Source organism: Misgurnus anguillicaudatus, chromosome 8 (genome assembly GCF_027580225.2).
Source record: "Misgurnus anguillicaudatus chromosome 8, ASM2758022v2, whole genome shotgun sequence".
Lineage (NCBI taxonomy): Eukaryota > Metazoa > Chordata > Actinopteri > Cypriniformes > Cobitidae > Misgurnus > Misgurnus anguillicaudatus.
The window spans coordinates 38280190-38292710 of record NC_073344.2 but is presented as its reverse complement, the minus strand read 5'-3'; the positions used below and the strand labels follow the sequence as shown (position 1 = coordinate 38292710).

Below are 12521 nucleotides of genomic sequence, written 5' to 3'. Positions count from 1 at the left end.
CACTGTTGAATTTTCCTGATGTCCTCCTGATGTTAAAATATGAGTCAGCATTTTCTCTCTCTCTTTTAGTGCCCTTATTCTCTCCCTTACAAAATAACGGGGAATAGGCACCTCAAGGTCCTCCTAAAAATAAGATACAAACTATTTTCAGACATTATAGCCCTTGGGCCACATGTGCAAGTGGCTAAAGTGCATTACCGGTGCACTGGTGACCCCAATTAGCTTCCACTAAATTCAGAGAAAAACAAGAGGCTTAGTTGCTAAAAATCCACTTTGACATTGAGCACTTAAATACACGCAAGACCAAATCTCTCAAATTCCCACTCTTTTGGAGCTAACTATATATTCTATTCAGCGTTATTTTGTCACTCACAGGTGTCATCTTGAAGTCTTGCAATATGTCATCAAAATAGTGAAACTCTGAGTACTCCAGCTCCACCATCTCATTCTTCAGCTCTACAAGTCTTCCCATCACACCCTGGAGAACCTGGCGCACCACACTTCTCTTCTGTGGGTGAACAATTTGATCATAAACCTCTTCCAGGGCACGGAATATCTTTAGGTAGCGCAGGTAGAAAGTGGCCAGCGTCTGAAACACCTGGTGGCGATCCTTTTGAGGATGGGGTTGCGTTGTTGGATACTCATCCTCCAAAAGGTTCTCCAGGGCTCCCTGAGCAGCAGCCCACATTCGGCCGTATGAACTACAGGAAAGGAAATTGATTTATGAGATTGATAAAATTATTAAATGTTGTCTTTAAAAAAAAAAGAAACCCTTCTAAATCTTTTTAAAACTTCTAAGACATCCTAGTCTACCCTATTAAAAATCAGATATTATAACTTAAGGTGAATGGGGTGAACAGGGTAGCAGGGTGAATACACTGTTACAAAATGGTCAAAATATGTACCCTAGCTATCAATGGGTCAGTACCCTTAAACTCATAAGACCCGAGCTTTGGTTTGGCTTGCATTTTAGATTTCTTTCAGCTATTTGGGGTTAGGAAGAACCAATGAAAATAACCAAATAATTTTCTTTGAACATGAATCAGTGTAATTGTGCACATTTGTGTACAACAGGTTCCAGTTACACAGAATTAAGTATTATGGTGTAAACAACAAAAATGTGATGTATACGTATGTGGACACACCAGGTCTTAGGAGGTTAATATTTACTCTAATTAAAAGTAATAGTTCACTCAAAAATGAATTCTCATACGAGAAGCAGTGTGAACTCGACTCTCTCATGAATAAGTATAAATATGCAACCCTGTATCACAAAATTATGTAACTATAGTCATGTAATTTAGTGAGTGTTTTCCGTGACTCTGATACGTTTTTCCACTTTTTTGCGTGAACATGTCACGTATTTCTGTGAACATGTCACTGTCACGTATTTGATATGGTGTTTGCGTTAGGATATCACTTTAAGTATTGGTTTATACCTTTTTTCATGATCTATTTTTTTAAATTTTTTCTTTTTAAACCATTGTCACCTGGCATAGGGTTAGAGTTTGTTTGGGTAAGGATGTCATTTTATGTAAATCTAACCCTAAACCGAAGCGACAATGGTAAGAAAAAGGACAAAACAGTTGAGTAACAAATACGTGAAAGTGACACGTTCACAGAAATACGTGACATGTTCACGCAAAAAGGCAGAAAAAACGTGTCAGTGTCATGGAAAAAACTCACAAAATTACGTGACTATAGGTACGTAATTTCGTGATAATGGGTTGAAATATGCGAGTTACCCACAAAGAAATGTCTACAGTTTAAAAAGTTTGAAATATGAATGTTTTTCCTACACAAACCAGCCAAATTTCCGTTGGATAGTCACAGAATTATTTGCTCATTTTTCCCTGGCATTCTCACGGATTGGTTACTCAACTGTTTTGTCCTATTTTCTTACCATTGTTGCTTTGGTTTATGGTTAGATTTACATAAAATGACATCCTTACCCAATCCCAACTCTAACCCCAACGCCAGGAGACAATTGTTTAAAGTTTAGAAAATATAAAAGAATAAAGCAAAAAAAATAGTATAAACTAATTCTTAAAGTGACATAACGCAAACACCAAATCTAACCCTAAACCGAAGCGACAATGGTTTGAAAATAGGAAAAAGCAGTTGAGTAACCCATGAGAATGCCATGGAAAAATGAGCAAAAAATTCTGTGACTATCCCACGGAACTTTGTGAGATCAGGTTGACACAAACCCATCATTTCACTTTTTAATCCACTGAAATTATATTAATCAAGTTATATACATGAGATGGCAATTTTTTTCATTCAATTTTGGGAAACTATTCCTTTTATTCCATTCCTAGCAAGACAACCTGTCTTTGAAATTCAATCAAGAGAGACATAAGTCTGCTGTAGATCTTGTTAACAGGCCTAATTACACCTGTTGAGAGCACCTGCCCTCTGGGAAAGTTTTCCTAATCATTAATTTTAGGACCCTCAGGCCAAAATTAGCAGGGCTGTGAACTTTTCAGCTCTACCATGACTGACATCGCAACTGAATGTGGGAAACCACGACATTAGCAATGAATTCGCCAGAAGTCAGCATATCAAGCTGCAGAATGAAAGAAAAACCCTGACAAACATTATTTTTTCACTCTTCTAAAGATGAATACACATGAATTCCAAAGATGTCCTCTGACCTCTTTTGCTCGCTTGTGAGTGGGTGCTCCTTTTGTGATTGTTGAAAGAGTTCATGGCGAGGGTGAAACCACCTTCTTTTCTTATTCTGATAGGGCCATACAGTATTGTTCCCCTCTGGGCATTAGCACTGCCAAGAGCTACTCAAATTGTAGGGATGGCAAAATCAAAGGAGGGGACGGCACAGTTAGAGCAGGAGAGGGGGTGAGGGGATCTGGGGAGGAACTGTGGGCGGAGGTTAGAAGGGTGATTGTAAAAGAACATTTACAAAAAAAAGAGATGTGCCTCTTAGAGATATATTAAATTTGACAGGCAATAAATGAAGAAGTACAAACATAAATCTATGATAGCAGTTCTTTAGAGTGATAAAGGAAAAATTCCCCAGATGATGTATTTTTGAGGAATTTATAAGGTAGGCTACTTTCAATGTGTGCATTTTTTTTCTTAATGAAATGCACTGCCTTAGAAAACTAATGGTGTAACGTTAGGGTAACTACATAGGATGCCTCCGCCTACACCAAAGCTGATTTGAATGATTCCCGTTCGAGGACAAAACCAGTGGCTGGGATGTATGTAGTCATGGGAACTGCAATACAATGTAAACTTTCTCCTAGTAGTAGGCGTTTGTTTCCGAACTTTTGCACATCTCTTATTTTGCATATTCACGCTGTTTTGCTTATTTACGTTTATACTAAAATAATTATTCTGTTTTTATAATTACATCATGCTAAAGTGAAGTACACAAGAGTTCACGCAAACAGACATATAGCCTACCCAGACATTACACGAGCTTTCTTAATTATAAACACAAACAAGTTTTTGGCAACACATCAACATTCCTGCTTCACAGTGAAGTGCGGTAAAAGGTAAATCGACGGTTATTACTCACCTGTGCGACATCCTTGGAGTGAATCCAAACAGTTAAGTTACAGGTTCATGTGCAGTTTAGATACAGTACTGCATTTGTGAGAGATCATTACCGACGTACAGCAAAATATTCTTCTAATATAGCCTATATTATTATTTCGCCGCTATCGAGACGTAAGTGTTATAGCTAATCGACCGGTAAGCCATTTAATATTTATTAGCTAAGTATTTCTGATTAGTTAAGCTAGTTTCACGCTGGACAGGCTGCAGCAAGCCGCGCGTTTGGCGCTGCGCTTCTGACAGCTCCCATGGCAACGAGATCAAAGCCACTTCACTGAGCTGCATGGAAGACTCATCTCACGCGGGCTGCTGAGACACTGTGTAAAACGGAATACAATACTCTATCAACTACACCGCTTAATACGATTCTCAACAGCCATAGGTAGTCATTTTTATCGTTTTCTTATCTTATCTGGCATGTCAGCCTCTGTTACTAACAAACTCTTGTTTGGCATCCCGCTGCGCAACAAAACGCCACGCTTGCGTAGTTCAGCTCATTCAATGTATGAAAGCGGTTCTGCCATTTGTTAAGCAAGTTTTTCTGACGCAGCGTGTTTAGAAACATTGTTCTCACTTTAGAATTGTTCTAAAGTTTCTTGTACTATGCAGTCTGCGACATATAGGCTACTGTTTGAATTCAGTAGTCAAAAGGAGCATGTGGGCTGGAAGATATGTAGGCGCAGACTGTTGAAGTGCTGTGTGAAATTTATTTATCAATGGTTGCATCATTAGTCCTTGTCGACTACCTTCTTGGTGGTCCAAACGTGGACAATAGTTTTTTTTATAAGAGTGCTATATGATCTGTCTCCACTTCCTAATATGAGAGACAGATTATATTGCTAGGATAAAATGGGAGCTGTGTGTATATGAATTTGTTATGAACCAGAACTGTCATCATGTCAGAAATTAGAGCTATGTTTTGCTTTATAAACAGGCTGTGATAAACCATCAAAGCAATTAGATCCAAATATAGTGATATTTCATATAAACCTCTCCTTCGTAGTTTATATAGTGAGTCACGAAGAATAGACTCCAGTGAAAACTTAATAAGATGGAAAGTCTATTTTAAAATCTTTAATTTGGAACATGTCTCGGTTTGACTACACCCCTAACTAAAACCAAATGTGTTTAAGCTGCTGGATTTCTATGCATCCTCACAAAAAGACCTAATGGTTTCCATCTTATATAGCCAGCTAAAGAGAGTACTGACCAGTCAATTGTTTAATGCTGTTAAGCAGAGCCTGATGTAAAGTTGCAGTCATTGTGGTAACTGTTATAATGGAAAAATAATCCCATGTGCATTTACCTTTACCTTTTACCATGTGTGTGTATTTCCCCTGTTTTGGTGTTGAATGGTTTTAGAAATTATATGTATTGTTTAAGCAGGTGTTCCATGTGTTTACATGTTTAAGCACACTGGTCTATTATTCACCGAATCAAAAAAATAATGCTGGCAAAGATTCAGCATTTTCCGCTGGATGTTTTTTTTACAGTCACATAGAATATCACTTTTCTATCAACTCTCTCACATTGTTAGAGGAAGTTTAATAATATTTTCCAGTTCGATTAATGAACATCTATCAGTGGTTCTTTCCTCGCTTTCCTCTACTCCCTTTGTCTCTACAATCAAATTCATTAATACTTCTTATCAATCTAATCTAAAATCTTGCCTGTTTAATTACAGTTATAAGCCACGTACAATAGCCCTTGTGTTTTGTTTGAACATAAAGCTAAACAGAGGCCAGCTGAAAACTCACAACAGGTGAGCGTCCTCGTGGCTAAATTAAGTCTTTGAGGCATTGCCAAGAGGATGCATGGGGAATGCTTGAAACTGAATGAATGAAACTGTCTTGAGACAGGAAGCATAACAAAACAAAATTCACCTGTTTCCACTTGCAGAATATTCTGCAAGCTCCTTGTGTTATTATATATTGCATCAATATTTCAACATTTTACAAAAATCATTACCAGGTGGCATAAAGCTGCACAATACCTATTTTATATGACCGACTGCAAACTAGTCTTGCAAAGTTTTACCATTGGTGGGTAAAATATGGATAAACCCAACCACTGGTTTAAATGAACCAAAATGTCCATATTTGACCCAACCATGGATTGAGATGTCCCAGCATTTTTAGAGTTAATATTTAAAAAATATATGATGTTATTTTATTATGTTTATTATTATAATGGTTATCACAGTCCATTTGAAAACCTTTTTAAATTATTTTGCATGATTGTTAATGTTAAAAATAAATGCTATTAATAATTTTGTGATTAGGAATTTTGTATGAAATTCAGTTCAATGTGAGTGCATTACAAGGAAGATTTGGGACAATGTATGTATTATAGTATAATAATGAGAATGAATATAGTACATTACACATCTAAGAAATGTATACTGTGAAACTAAGATCAGTCCCCAATGGAAAGTTTCGCATCTGATGTGCACCTTTGATTTCTCCAAACAACTCTCGTGCGAAAACAAAAACACAAAAGCTTATTCTGAGATTTGAATTGTCGTTTTTTGTTCAGGGAATGGAAATCCGATGTGTCGCACGTCCGCCGTTCACATTGTTGTTGGACAGAAACCTGAGTGATTCACTTTTCCGATCGGCCTCAGGAGGCGTAACTCACAGCACTATATGAGCAAGTGCAGCCGAAGCGCAAAGGGACAATCACACCATCCTTCTCAGTCTGCGGATAACCACAGTACTGTCACATTCTCACAGCCATCGGGAGCTTTTTAAAATAAAGGAGCACCAAAGGATACCACAAGGATTGTAAGTTTCTTTTACGTCTTTTATGTGTGTGAGCGAGGGGGTTTGTTAAACTGAGCCTTTTTAAACTCGTATCGGACAACGGGCTACGTTAAAGCTTCAACTCTCAAAACTTTATGATGTAAGTTTTGAGAAGACACAGGGTTACATTTCAAAATAAGACTGCGTGTAATTTGCTAGTAATAAAAGCTGGAAGTTAAGGTACTTGAAAGCATTCTTTAAAAAAGTCTAAGCACTCTCAGTTGGTGGTGTGGATTACTGGTGTCCCATCCCGCGCGGATTTAATACCAATCCCAGATAATACTTACTGGCAACTAAGCGATTTAAAACATTAGAGGCACCCACTCGTGTATTTTTAACGTGCAAGAGAACAGATATAACTTTATAAAGATATAATTGCTTTTTTGCTAGTTTAGGAAAATAATGATCATGTTTTGTCTATTAAAGTTTCTTTCTTGATGTGCGCTAGATTTCACGAGCTTTAACGGAGTTTTATTTAACAGTACTGAACTTTGTAAATGCGGCAATTTGCATTACTTTATAAACTCATTATGGTCCTATTCAGTTCGCATGTTGATAAACCCCTGTTGGTAGAATGAATTGATTTAGATGTTTAACTAGTAGTTTAAACTAGTTCAGTTCCTTAAGTTTATTTTCAGTGATCTGTTTAAGTTTTCATACTTTTCTGTTTTGCAATTACATCAATGCAGAAGTCACATTTTTAGTTTATCTTGTTAACACAATTATCTAAACATCCTTAAAACCAGACATATTCACTTGACAAGCAAAAGCTTATTTATCTAAAGCAGGACATAACATCTTGTTTCATTTTCCTTTCTAAGTAAATATATATCATGTTTAGATAATGGTTTTGGAAAGCAAGATATAAAAACAAGATTTTTGCTGCCTGTGTACAGAGAAGATTTCATGCATTAACCGTGATAATTCCTTTGCTTTGTGTTTGGAGTGAAACAATACTGAGTTTCAGGGGACTTTAACCGAGAGAGACACAGGGAGTGGGGGAAGGCGGGTGTGAGAGGGGGACAGCATGGAGAGTCGCTGTGTCCACAGCTAACTCTTTGTGCGGGCAAGTGTGCTTGCTGCCTAGGGCCGTCAGATCAGGTGAGGGAGCCGATGTGTTTAAGCTGTGTAAACGCAACAGAATTACAACAAGGTGGAGGACGCTTGAGGCCGTCTGTAATGGACCGGCATGTTTTATTGCACCTGTTTTTGTATTGCACCTGGTTACCGAAAATGTCCAATTCGGTCCTTGTTTCGGAGAAGACACAGCAAGCTTCATCTTGTAGAAACCAAGGATGCATTAGGAGCAGCTGTGCATCTTCTCATATTTCCTTTAATGATATTAAGCCGAGGCGCTAACAGTGTTCCGGGTCAAAACAGCTGGTTGATTTGGGATGAAAATAAACAAAATCTATGACTTGATGGATGTTTAGCAAAACACACTACGGGTGTCCTTTGCACCTCACGCCAGGCAAATTGTAAACCGATATGTTGTTTAATACTTACCACGCTGACTTAAAAAATGAAATTTTTAAATAAAGACTTTAGCTGGGTTTGACATTTATGCACCGTTGCACCAAGTTTCAGTTATGGTTTTCAAGGAATGCTTGGCAGAGTTTTAACTGATGCTTCCTGAGATATTACCCACACTACTACCTTCAAGGGTTGAAGATCACAAATCTGTAATTGGAAACATGCATCTGTGTCTGAGAATGTACAAAAACTTCAATATCACGCCAGTGTGCCTGTTCTTTTTGGCCTCTGGGAGTTCAAAGTCCAGCATCCAGCCCTCAAGCTGAGCATATCATATTGAGAAAATAACCTTTCACCTCTCTGTTGCAGAAAAGCAGCAGCCGTCCTCCCTTTCCTCTGTCTATGATCTGTCCCACTTCAAACTGGCATCAGTCTCATTCTCGTGCATCAAGTAGTACTGCACTCTGCTCTTTACCTTTGTACTCCCTCGCGTGGCCTGTTGGTTGTGCTGAATTTTTTGTATAGCCAGACTGCCTTCTATTGGTCATGGATATCTGGTTAGCTTTTCACTGGGTCACAGCTTGAGAACAGTGGTCTGCCAGCAAGCTTTTGCTCAACCATATGAGTTTTGCTGTCAGATATTAAGTCCATATGTTTAAAAGTGCACCAAAGCACTGTTGCTTTCCTTTCTGCATTTAGTTTGACAATATGAGAGGAGGATACTAAAGTAATAAGTCATTTAACTTCTGAGCATCTTTGCAGTAGTCAGAAGGTATGTGATCATATAGTGGATGAGATTGGCAAATATAGGTCCTGGTAATTACCATCTCTTGCAAGTGTTAGTATGAATGTGTTTCTCATAAAGCAACCCAGTAACCCTGAGAAACAACTCTATGTAGCACGCTGTTAAGAAGAAAAATCCTCTTAAGCGGTACGAGGTCCTGCCCTCTGACACAGGACCCTGTTGTCTTTAAGATGTTTCAGATATTATGTGTTTTATAAACAAACTTTCTGTGTTATACATTGGTCTGTCTGCCTATAACAGCTGACGTTTTTTCGTTTCAGGTTGCCGCGGCAGTATCCTAACAGTGGCAATAACGAAGACAGGCAAGATGAGTGTAAACGTGAACGACTTCAATGACATCTTGGACGCGCTGGGTGATCTGAACTTCTCATCCCTGGACGATAACATGTCTCACGTTGTGGGAGAGGTGTGTCACAGCGTCTTCAGCCAGAAAGCCTTGCTCTATGCCCTCTCAGTTCTCTACATCTTCCTCTTCATCATTGGCCTAGCCGCCAATGCTCTGGTGGTGTGGGTGAACGTGCGAGCTGAGAGGAACCGTTACGAGACTCACTTGTATATCCTGAACCTGGCCATCGCTGACCTCTGCGTGGTGGCCACTCTTCCAGTCTCCATTAGTTCTCTGCTTCAGCTCGGGCATTGGCCATTTGGAGATGCCATGTGCAAAATCACACACCTGATCTTCAGCGTCAACCTCTTCAGCAGTATCTTCTTCCTCACCTGTATGAGTGTGGATCGCTACCTCTCTGTGACTCTTTTTGGAGACAGTCCCAGCCAGAAGAAGAAAAGGACCAGGCAGCTAATCTGTGTTGGCATTTGGTTGCTGGCCCTGATCGCTGCCCTGCCTGAAACGTACTTCCTCCAGGCTGTAAAGTCAAGCCATTCAGACAGCATTGTATGTAAGCCCGTCTACCCAATGGACAGTATGAAGGAATGGACGGTGGGCATCCAAATGAGCTTCATCATGTTAGGCTTTGCCATCCCAGTTCCTGTCATCGCAGTGTTTTATGTCCTTTTGGCTGGTACCATTCAACCATCGGCTGACCATGAACGGCGAATCAGTCGTCGCCTCATTTTTACCTACATTGTGGTGTTCGTAGTGTGTTGGCTGCCTTACCATGGAGCACTGCTGCTTGATACGTTAGCCCTCCTCAACATTCTGCCCTTCAACTGCACATTGGAGAACGTCCTCTATGCTGCCCTAAATCTTACCCAGTGGTTCTCCCTCCTTCACTGTTGCGTGAACCCCATCATCTACAACTTTATCAACAAGAACTATCGCTATGACCTCATGAAAGCATTCATCTTCAAGTACTCAACCAAAACTGGCCTCGCTAGGCTTATCGATGCCTCACATGTGTCTGAGACAGAATACTCTGCTGTTGCTGTAGAGAGCCAAGGTCCATTATGAAAATTTCACAGTGGTGTTGATCAACACCAAACTGCCATTAAAAGCATTAAAAGATATTAACGGGGAACAGTGATGAAGAGATAATACTCTCTGTCTTGTTATTGAGACACAAAAGTATATGTTTTGTAAAATAGCAAAACAGGAAACTTTATGTACATACAGTTTATGCTCCTTTATACACAAAGGAATGTTTATATCTTTTGTACATTTTTACGACCTTTATAGATGTTTTGAGAAAGCACTTGTACCGACTTGATTTGTAAGTAAAGTATCCTTGTTAACTGCATGTAGCTAGGGGTATATGTGTCAGTGAATTTGGTGGAAAGGTCTCTTCCTTTTCCAAAGCCAAAATGAGCCACAGAGAGACTCTCCACTTATCTGTGTTTTTTATCCATCAGCCAGCAAGGCTCCAGCATGTTACTAGACTAAAGGTCACGGTTTCATACACATTAATGTTCAACTATGACTATGGCAAAAGGAAGTGAAATATGGAAACCCAAACAATTGTGGAGAGAAACATAGGTCCAAATAAAGATTAGATTTAGCTAATTGATGCAGTATACTTGTTGTGGAAAATAATACACTTTTATGCATACAAGTGCATTTCAGCAACAATGTTAGGAGCATTTGTACATGATTTGTAAATAATATGATATTTATATACTCATGAGTGTGTATGTTCAGTATTTTGAAGTATTTTCTGACATTTAAAATATACATTATTGAAATAAAAGATGTATCGTTCTTGCAATCATCTGGAGGTGGTTTGTTTTGTATGATTACATTGTTACCCATGAGCCCAGACTTACCATGAACTTAAATTAGGTTTGTAATAGGTGTCTTTTACAACTTGGTAAGAGGACATGTGCCATGTATTATTATAATTTTTATTTAGTTCAGACCTACATTGGCTCGAAGAGAGGGAATGTTTTAATTTATACCAACTGTTTCAAGAGCCTTTTTTCTGCTTCTCATTTGAAGCTCTGAAAAAGTTCCAGGTGTTTGAAATGGACATGGTTCAAAGAAACACGCTTTTTGCTGTGACTCACAGTCACAGTTCAAATTACAAACGTGATTATTACTGTTCACTCTGGAAAGTCTGCAGTAAAAAACAAGGTTCATTCTGCCCTGTGAAACCAATGAAATTAAATACCCATTCATGATGCACACAAACACTTTGATGTGTTTTGGAAGAACAGAAATCCCCTCCAATTACTAATTATAAACAACATTTGCCTGTAATTAAGCACATGAATAAAAGAGGCATAAAGTTATTGATGTTAAAGAGTATAACATGCTGGTTTTGTAACACTGTCTGTCTGGGTCTAAACACATTTTTTAGATGTACGTATAAAACCCCTACCACAGACTGCACACAAAAAATATTTCTTAACTTCACAATGCAGTTTTGGCTGGTTTCTAGGTTTTGGAATTGACTATCAGCTGCTTCAAACTGATTATTAGCTGGTCATTAGCTGAATGACTAACTACTATGTTCCAAAAACCAGTTTGACCACCTTAGGCTGGTATTACCAGTCAGGAGTTGGTTTCTCACTGGTTTAACATAATCTCAAAATCAGCTATTATAACTTAAGGTGGATAGGGTGAACACACTGTTACAAAATGATCAAACTATGTACCCTAGCTGTCCTACCCCTTCTCACCAAGATGTGTACAAATGACACGCAGTGTGATTATCGCGCAATTATAGATACGCCAAATTCCGATTTTGCGTGCATATGATACGCCAGTCCTTCCCATTCACTTATATGGCGAATCGTTTTGTGTCATTTTATTTATTGTTTTCTCATTTGTTTTCTGTTTTTTAAACCATTTTCGCTTAGGTTTAGGGTTAGATTTCAGATTTGTTTAAGCAGGTTATTTAATATACAGGTTTCTCCATGTTTTTGTCTATATTTAAGCCATGGTCGCTTGGAGTTGGGGTTAGAGTTGGGGTTTGGGTTAGGATGTCATTTATATCTAACAAAAAGTTGTTCTAACCCTAAACCCAAGCGGCAACAGTAAAAAAAAACAGAAAACAAATGAGAAACAATGAATAAAATGACATGAAACGATTCGCCATATAAGTGAATGGGAAGGACTGGCGTATCATATGCACGCAAAATCGGAATTTGGTATATCTATTGGACGATAATCACACTGCGTGTCATTTGTACGCTTTTTGGTGAGAATGGGTTGAGCTATCACTGGGTCAGTACCCTTAACCTCTTAAGACCCATGCTTTGGTTTGGCTTGCATTTTAGATTTCTTCCAGCTATTTGGGGTTAGGAAGAAACAAATAAATATAATAACCAAATATGTTTCTTTGAACATGAAGCAGTGTAATTGTCCACTTTGTCATGCTTCAGTTACACAGAAATAAGTATTATGATGCAAACAACAAAAAATGTGATGTCCATGTGTACACCTTTAGGTACAGATATGTATACAT

General features: G+C 38.5%; 2 protein-coding genes across 6 annotated transcripts in view; one reads left to right on the top strand and one right to left on the bottom strand.

Moving 5' to 3' along the window:
• Positions 1-3685, bottom strand: part of drc11 (dynein regulatory complex subunit 11) — a 47650-nt gene extending 43965 nt beyond the window's left edge. The window contains exons 1-5 of one of the 4 annotated variants that reach the window (XM_055213242.2): positions 3545-3675; positions 2658-2880; positions 599-701; positions 374-508; positions 4-123 (exon numbers count right to left, since the gene is read on the bottom strand). In XM_055213242.2, coding sequence (XP_055069217.2) covers positions 4-123; positions 374-508; positions 599-688 — 345 coding nt within the window. In that variant the 5' untranslated portion in view covers positions 689-701; positions 2658-2880; positions 3545-3675. Of the gene's footprint in view, positions 1-3; positions 124-373; positions 702-2657; positions 2881-3544 lie in introns of all 4 variants that reach the window. The other 3 variants (XM_055213241.2, XM_055213240.2, XM_055213239.2) reach the window with 3 other exon arrangements.
• A 147-nt stretch (positions 3686-3832) lies between these two features.
• On the top strand, positions 3833-10820 carry ackr3b (atypical chemokine receptor 3b). Of its 2 annotated transcripts, none has more exons than XM_055213244.2 (2): positions 3833-3964; positions 8922-10820. In XM_055213244.2, the coding sequence occupies exon 2, from the start codon at positions 8969-8971 to the stop codon at positions 10067-10069; it is 1101 nt and encodes a 366-aa protein (XP_055069219.2). In that variant the 5' UTR covers positions 3833-3964; positions 8922-8968; the 3' UTR covers positions 10070-10820. The 2 variants fall into 2 exon arrangements, with proteins under 2 accessions (XP_055069219.2, XP_055069218.2); XM_055213243.2 differs by lacking the exon at positions 3833-3964 and adding an exon at positions 6138-6365.
• Positions 10821-12521: the final 1701 nt, after the last annotated feature.

Coding starts and splice junctions, on each gene's coding strand:
- ackr3b (XM_055213244.2), top strand. CDS start 8,969: ATGAGTGTAAACGTGAACGACTTCAATGACATCTTGGACGCGCTGGGT.